We start from the raw sequence: 8,727 nt of genomic DNA, 5'->3' as shown, positions 1-8,727 counted from the left end.
GAACGAAGCACTTGATGTCGTCATCCAACTGAGAGATGAGTTTGTTTTTACTTTGTAATTTCAAATTGAGATTAGTTAATTGTGCAGTAATGTCTACTGCAAACGCCAGATCCTGGAGCCAACTCTCATTTGTATTTTGACCTTTCATGTCTCAACAAATAAAATGTTTTCAACATTTTGTGGTGTGACAACCAGCAGACTTGTGTAGAATGGAACATCGATGGACTAATTATCCATATCTTCTGACAACTGACTGAATTGACCGTAGTTGAGAGCACAGCCTCTGATATAGTTCGCTGTCTTTGCGACTAAACTAAGCAGATGATCCAATTTTAAAATCTTTGAACAGAAATTTTGCTGATGAATAACACAGTGAAAATGATGAATCTGGATGCAAATTGTCTATTTTTGTTTGTAACTTGGCAGCAACACCGTTATGGCTGTCAGCCATCCTTGCAGCACTGTTGGTAGATAAGCATGCAAGCTTGCTCAAATCAAAACCATAGTTATGCAGAACCTGTTCGACTTTCTCAAAGACGTCCTGGCTTGTTGTAGTGTCATGCATGGGGATCAGTTCAATCAGTTCTTCATAAATATTGAATTTACAGTCACAGGCCCTGGTTAAGACCGGAAGCTGTGCTGTTCCAGTGATGTCAATTGTTTCATCAACAGCAACAGAAAAATGTTCAAATCTTGATGATGCAGCCTTCAGCTGTTGTTTCAAATCACCAGACACTTCATCAATCCGTCCAGCAACATTGTTCCTGGTTAATGAAATATCTTTGAATAAGTGTGCTTTCTCTGGACACACAATTTCAGCTGTTTTTACAAGGCATTGCTTTACGAAATCTCCTTCACTGTAAGATTTCCCATTCATGGTGATCATTCAGCGGAGTTCCTAGCTTGCAGTAACAGAAGCGACATTCCCTTTCTGATTTTTTGTAAAACAGGTCTGTTGCTGTGTCAAGTTTGCCTTCATTTCCTTGAGTCTTGAAACATATATTGGACTTTCATATTCATCGTAAGATCGAGGTTCGTTTCATAATGTCTTTTCAAGTTTTTAAATAGACATTCACTTCTAGCCTTGGAATCACAAAAAAGTATTTTCATTAGTACTCGTATTATTACTCTGTTTCATATCATTACATTCATTATAATTGCTATTTGCCATTTTATCTACATTCAATAAGTTGGAATGGGATTTGATATGGGTTGTTTCCCCTTGTACACTAGACTTCTAATTTACTTGCATTACTAATGTTTATTCCGTTAGTATTACTGTTATAGCGTTTACTACTATTACAATTATTATACAAATTAGATCATTTTCTTTCGCTAATTGAAGATATAATCTGGCATAAATTATTAGATACTGAATAACCAATTCTAAGAAGCCTACGGTTAATGATATCATAATATCTATTTTCCTTTGAAAGGTATTTAGAGAAAAGTTTCTATAAGGTTCCAACCAAATTATCCTTACACTGGTATAAACCGGAGAACTAGGATGCTAGCATTCCTTTAAAGGATTATAGGACTTTGACAAAAATTATATATATATAAAGTCTGCTAAAATGAATTCACAAACACACATATAGCTTCCAAAAGTACATCTTTTTCCCTCTAATAATATTATGCTCATGTTGCATAAGTATAAATTTAATGTTTATCGAGTATTAATTGAAACGGTCGTAAAGGAAGATGACCAAATTGCTGTTAAGAATAAACAATTATTAACTTCTCAATCTCCATTTTTCTCCTACTTCTTATATATATATATATATATATATATATATATATATATATATATATATATATATATATATATATATATATATATATATATATATATATATATATATATATATATATATATAAATGGGGGAGGGGTTATGTGTGTGTATCTTAGTATGTATATATTTGTCATAACAAGAAATGATTATAATACTCTACGGCGGTTAATACCTACAATACGTTGTTTGACCATAAGATTTGAGAAGAGGGGCGGGGAGACATATCAGTTGTTTAGCTTGGTGGTTTATTATAAGTATTTGCACCAACTGATAGCACGATGTCCTATTCATATTCTAAAGATCAAGATATCTTCCTCAAAATGTCTTTAAAACTTATGTATTGCGTCGGGTTTCACTATTTTATTTCTAGGAATTCTCACATCTCATTTAGAAACATCCAGCGCCTCCCTATGAGCTCGCAGCATCTTCAAAGGGACACTACCATTGAGTTTCAATGTGATATCGAAAGTACGGCTGGAGACATAAAGTCAGCTTCACTTGTTCATAGTTGTAAGTTCGAATTTTATTGCCGATCAAATTAGGAGCTATCTGAGTGTTGCTGTAGAATAAAGTTGATAAAAACATTGGTAAATCCCATTCTAACAATCAGATATTTAGTTTGGTAGTTTGGTGGAAACACACACCACATTGATTCACTGATTGCATCTGGAAACGGTAAGTTGATAAACGTTTGTTTTAATGCTGTATTAATGTAAGTAAATAAATAGAATTGGGCGTTCTTTCGATACAATCCTTTTTCTGACATCTCTTTATTTACATCAATTCGGCAGTTTCCGTAAGGGAAAGGACGCGAAAGAGATAGCGCGATTTCTTTTGATGTTGGTATGCTAAGACTTGCTGTGTTAAGCAAGGAAAAACAATAAGGAAAAAGAAAAAAAGCAAGCATAAACACACACTCTGTGTGTGTGTGTATATATATATATATATATATATATATATATATATATGTATATATATATATATATATATATATATATATATATATATACACCTCTCTCTCTCTCTTCTATATGTATGTATATATATATAGAGAGAGAGGTAATGATATAGATAAAGCTTGGTGTGTATGTATGTATATAAATGTGTGTGTATGTATATATATATACATCTATATGTATATATATATACATCTGTATGTATATATATATATATATATACATCTATATGTATATATATATATACATATAGATGTAGGCATGTACATATATGTATGGATATATAGAAAGAGAGAGAGAAGGTGAGAGATACCGGTCATGTGTTTTTAAGGGAGGGAGAAAGAGAGAGTGTGTTTAAATTTTCTTTTTTTTCTTTTTCCTTGTTGTTTGCTGCTTAACACAGCAAGTTTTAGCAAAGCCCTGAAAATACTAGTCCAGATATAATGTATAATTATTGTTGTTTATTATAATATGTGTAATGTTACACAATCTGAAGGTGTAGATGTAGACTGCAAATGTGGAAATTTCACACAATTTTGTTTTTTATGTAATTTAAATAACAAAATAACCATAAAGAAAAATTTGAACAGTAAATTAGAATGTACATGTTGAAGTAAAAATTTATATAGTTTCTCAATATAGAATTGTTGAAAAATTTGTCTGTTGAATTGCTATTTTTTAAAAGTTCTTACAATATCTTACATTGTTTCTCTATCATTTCAGAATATGAGATGACATTGGCATTAAATATATATTAGTATATTTATCATCATTCACAGACAAAAGGAAGATTTTATACGGAAGTGCTACAACTTTGTTCCTATTAAATTTATCTTTAAGTTACTGAGAGTTAGTTCTTCCAACTGAAACATTCCTCTTCATTGTCGAGAAAGCCAATGGGAGGATTTTGTATTCCAATTAAATTTGGACAGGTTTAGAAAGTAGCTTACTACTGTCTTCTGATACCAACAGAGATAACAGTTGATGTAAACATTGCAATAGAAGGGTTTTCATCGGTGCAGTAATAAATAAATAGAGGGTACAATATCAATATAACTGTTGTATGAAAAACAAAAAATTTAGAGAAAAATGGATTCTCCTGAAGAATTGCCAAAGAAAGTAGGAAAATCGTCATATCATTGTGATATCTGTGAAAAGACTTTCTCTCTAAAAAGCAGCCTTACTAACCATAAACGTATTCACACAGAAGAGAAACCATACAACTGTGATATCTGTGGTAAATCATTCACCATAAAAAGAAACTTCACTGAACATGGATATATACATACAGGGGAGAAACCACATAACTGCGATGTCTGTGGTAAATCATTCCCTCGATTGAGAACATTAACTACTCACAAACGCATTCATACTGGAGAAACCCCTTATGAATGTGATATCTGTGGTAAATCATTCACTTTGAGACGAAACTTTACTGAACATAGACATATGCATACAGGAGAGAAGCCACACAACTGTGATATCTGTGGTAAATCATTCTTGCGTAAACATACCTTAATTACTCACAAGCACATCCATACTGGAGTAAAACCCTATAAATGTGATACCTGTGGTAAATCATTCTCCCTTAGAGGCCACTTAACTGGTCACAAACGTATTCATACAGGTGAAAAACCATATCACTGTGATATCTGTGGTAAATCATTCTCTCAGACGAATGGCCTCACCAGTCACATTCGTATTCATACAGGTGAGAAACCATATGAGTGTAGTATTTGTGGTGAGTCATTCTCCGAAAGAGGTAATTTGACTAAACACAAAAACATTCACACAGGAGAGAAGTCATATCACTGTGATATCTGTGGAAAATCATTCTTTCAAAAAGTTCATTTGCATTCCCACAAACGCATTCATACTGGAGAAAAACCATATCAGTGCGATATCTGTGGTAAATCTTTCAGTAATGGAAGTGAAGTAACTTCTCACAAAAAACTTATTCATACAGGAGAGAAGCCATATCACTGTAATACTTGTGGTAAATCATTCATTGATGGAAGTACATTAACTAAACACAAACGTATTCATACAGGAGAGAAACCATACTACTGTGATACCTGTGGTAAATCATTCTCTCAGAGGTCTAGCTTAATTAGGCACATATGTTTTCATATAGGTGAAAAGCCATGTCACTGTAACATCTGTGGTAAATCATTTTCTGAAGCTTATCTTTTAACTAAACATATATACATTCATACAGGGGAGAAGGTATGTCCCTGTGATATCTGTGGTAAATCATTCAATGATGGAAGTTCCTTAACTAAACATAAACGTATTCACACAGGGGAAAAACCGTATCGCTGTGATATCTGTGGTAAATCATTTTCTGATGGAAGTACATTAATTTCTCACAAACGTATTCATACAGGGGAAAAACCTTATCACTGCAATATCTGCAGTAAATCTTTCACTGATGGAAGCACATTAACTGTTCACAAACGTATTCATTCAGGAGAAAAACCATATCACTGCAATATCTGTGGTAAATCATTCACTCAAACATGCCAATTAACATTACACAAAAGACGCATGCATACAGGAGAGAAACCCTATCCCTGTGATATCTGTGGTAAATCTTTCACTGATGGAAGTGCATTAACTGTTCACAAACGTATTCATACAGGGGAAAAACCATATCACTGTGATATCTGTGGTAAACCATTCTCATACAGAAGTACATTATCTGTTCACAAACGTATTCATACTGTGAAAAAAACAACATCATTGTGATAAATCCTTCCCTTATTCAAGTACATTAACTACTTATAAACATTTTCAAACAGTGGGGAAAAAACTATATCTGTGTTAGTCCGTTTGCATACAGAAATACATAAATTATTCATAAATGTAATCATTCAGAGGGGAAAAAAACCCATATAATGTAATATGTATGTTGTAAACTGTTCTTTCACAGTTTTGACCTAATTAGGCTCATGTTTTCATACAAAGGATATGCCATGTCACTGTAATGTGTGTAGTAAGTCATTCTGCAAAAGCTTATTGTTTAATTAAATACATTCAGGAGAGAAGGTATATTACTGTGATTTCAATGGTTAATCTGTCTCTCAAACACCTCATTTCACTGTTGGTACTCAAGAAATTAAAGTATTTGTATTCACCTTGTTAATAGAATTCCCTCTATAATTTATCAACTTCCACCAGGGGGTCATAGCCCCAATATTAAAACCATATCAGGGATCAAGGTTATGCCATATGGTGATGCTGTAAATTAAAAAAATCAACTCAAATGTCACTAAATGAATATGGTCAGGATGTAGATGGTCTCAATAAAAATTGAAAAACTACATAGGGATCCAATCAGTAAGTAATGGCAGGTTTCAAAGTAGGTATTTGTGTATACAATGTCTAATTCGACCAACATAGTAACACAGATGCAGGCCTGAATATGTGGTTAAGAAGTTTACAAACATATATTTTGGTTTCATCCTAGAATGCAGTACCTTGGGTAAGTTTTTTTTCTCCTAGGGTCAACTAATGCATTGTGCTTGAATTTGGTTGACAAACTGTGGAAAGCCTGTGAGAGACCATTTTGTTGATTGGTTGCTCTGTGATTTCAAAGACCTGGGATAAAAAAAAAAATCTTTTACTTGAAACACAGGTAAGTATTGTCAGGAAAAGCATCTGTCCAATCCATTCAAGTATGAGGAAAACAGACATTAAATTTATGATTGAAGAAATAATTTCGGTGAATAAACATGCCTTTGCACATAATGATCTCTGAGTTGAAAACAGGTGATAAAACAGTGAGAAATGCAGTCAGCATTCTAATATCATGGAAACAGTGGTGCCTACTTTGCAGGAATTCAATACAGTTTACTCTCTGATCTATTTGGTGCACAGAAGTTGTGGAATCAAGGACATGCTACTAACTGAACAAAGAAGTAGTTAGTGGTCAGAGCACCTGCTAAATAAATTGTTTGTTTGCAATGTTCAAAATCGTTGATAGTTTCTGTAACTGAGGTAAGTTAATCAGCAGTGTGTTCTGAAAATATGCAAGGGTTGGCTGTAAAGTACATAGGCTAACCAAGATTCTCCTTTGGAATGTTACCAAATGAGGTTTATTTTTCAACATAGTTCCCTTGGCAGTTCACTCACTTCTTCCATCAGTGTTGCAGTGCAAGAATCCTATTGATGAAAAAGCTTTTATCCTGTTGGTCAAAAACGTCTACAGATGTGATGTCATCATCACTGATACTTGTTCTCAGCCAGATGTTTTTATTATGTTGGGGAACATGATAGTTAGATTGGGTCAAATCAGAATAGGGAGGGTAATCAAGTTCAAAACCACAATCACACCATTGAAACCAAGGACTTGTGTACTGGAGCATTGTCCTGATGAAACAAGACCCCTTTTGTCAGTTTTCCTAGGTGTTTGGTCTTGGAAATTTTTGTGACTGCCTCAACAAGTTGGTATCGTACTCTCCATTGATGCTGTGGCCCTTTTGAAGGTAGTCAACAAACAGTGCATTTTGCATCCCCAAAAGCAGGCCATCACCTTCCCTGCAGATGAAACAACCTTGGCCTTTGAGCAGGTGAGGAGGGATGTTTCCGGTGTGTGCTTTGTTGCCTCAAACAATATCCGGTTTTCCCATAATGTGATCAGCCTAGTGTGCTTTTCATCAGGTGCCAGATGACCTGGCACCCACTGAATGGACACCTGTCATCAAGATCTTTGTACAGGATATTCTCAACTCTCATGGGATTTGCTAATTGATTTATAATCAGTTGCTGGTCATCCATCAGCATGTGAACATGAACAATATTTTTCCTCACTGGGCTAATTTGTTCAATTATACCCTTGAAGGTGGGGTGCTCCAGCATAGTTTCAGGCCATAGACTAAAGTAAGTCAAACATAAAGGACATACATATTCCAGCTTGACATGATGGTTGGTTATGTGTATGTTTCTCTCTCTCTATTTTGCCTTCTCTGTTCTTTTCTTTCCTTGTCTGCCCTATATTTCAGAAGACCGAATACCCAAAACATAAAAGACATTTTCTTCTGTTTTCCTATTTCCCATTTCCTGAGTGTCACTCAAATACACCCTCTGTTTACTGCTTTTTCTTTTCACTTTCTGCTAGTCCAACCAGATGCATAGATTCTTGGCTTTCAGCTAAATTATATTGAGTCTCTCTCTTGTTTTAACGTATGACCTCATTATCATTCATTGTTTCAGCTCACCCAAATCTTTCCTTCAGAAATGCTATACTTTCAGTGGTAGTAATAAATAATTGTGCATTTTTACTATAGCAAGCTTCACTCTCTCAATTTCATGGTTAAAATTCCCTTGCCTCCCACGTGCTCCACCTGTCACCTCCTTCATCCAATCCTATATCCTTCACCTTCTCTTCTCTAAACAGAAATTCACCCTTCACCACACCTCCACTGGTGTTCACTGCATTTGCCTCTACCCTCATTTCTATCAATCAGCCATTCTCCTTTCACACATTCTCAATCGTAACCGAAAACGAGGGGTTTGTGTCGAAAAAAAAATTAAATTAAAAAGGAGTGTTTTTGGGCGGGGTACAAAAGGAAGTCTTGTCTGTTATCTACTGTCTTATTTTCTAAAGATTAAAAAAAAACAAAAACAATTTGATATTTTTAAAACGTATGTATTTTATCTGGTTTAGTTATTTTATTTCGAAGATAGATCAAATCTCCGCTCGAAACACCGAGCACCGCCTTGTCACATCGCGAAATCTCCAAGGAGATGCTACCATTGAGGTAATATTTAATATCGAAAGTCGTCTGTCTTTTCGTTTTGAGTTCAAATTCCACCGTGGTCGACTTTGCCTTTCATCCTTTCGGGGTCGATAAATTCAGTACCAGTTGCTGCTGGAGTCGATCTAATCGACTGGCTCCCTCCCCACAAATTTCGGGCCTTGTGCCTAGAGCAGAAAAGAATATTTAATATCGAAAATACGGCTGGAGACATAATGT

General features: G+C 34.6%; 2 protein-coding genes across 2 annotated transcripts; one reads left to right on the top strand and one right to left on the bottom strand.

The window, feature by feature from the left end:
• Positions 1 to 313: 313 nt before the first annotated feature.
• LOC149131077 (general transcription factor II-I repeat domain-containing protein 2-like) lies at positions 314 to 877 on the bottom strand. The gene has a single exon (XM_089341598.1). It carries the CDS (start codon positions 875 to 877, stop codon positions 314 to 316), a length of 564 nt encoding a protein of 187 aa, XP_089197724.1.
• Positions 878 to 2,291: 1,414 nt separating this feature from the next.
• LOC149131076 (uncharacterized) lies at positions 2,292 to 5,894 on the top strand. Its single transcript, XM_089341953.1, has 2 exons — positions 2,292 to 2,468; positions 3,473 to 5,894. The coding sequence occupies exon 2, from the start codon at positions 3,839 to 3,841 to the stop codon at positions 5,495 to 5,497; it is 1,659 nt and encodes a 552-aa protein (XP_089198079.1). The 5' UTR covers positions 2,292 to 2,468; positions 3,473 to 3,838; the 3' UTR covers positions 5,498 to 5,894.
• The last annotated feature ends 2,833 nt before the right edge of the window (positions 5,895 to 8,727 follow it).

Source organism: Octopus bimaculoides, chromosome 25 (genome assembly GCF_046866305.1).
Source record: "Octopus bimaculoides isolate indiv1 chromosome 25, ASM4686630v1, whole genome shotgun sequence".
Taxonomy (NCBI): domain Eukaryota; kingdom Metazoa; phylum Mollusca; class Cephalopoda; order Octopoda; family Octopodidae; genus Octopus; species Octopus bimaculoides.
The sequence above is the reverse complement of the archived record's forward strand: the minus strand, read 5'-3'. Positions and strand labels throughout refer to the sequence as shown.

What these genes read in the sequence shown, in the direction of transcription:
- LOC149131077 (XM_089341598.1), bottom strand. Translation starts at nt 877, where the DNA reads ATGAATGGGAAATCTTACAGTGAAGGAGATTTCGTAAAGCAATGCCTT.
- LOC149131076 (XM_089341953.1), top strand. Translation starts at nt 3,839, where the DNA reads ATGGATTCTCCTGAAGAATTGCCAAAGAAAGTAGGAAAATCGTCATAT.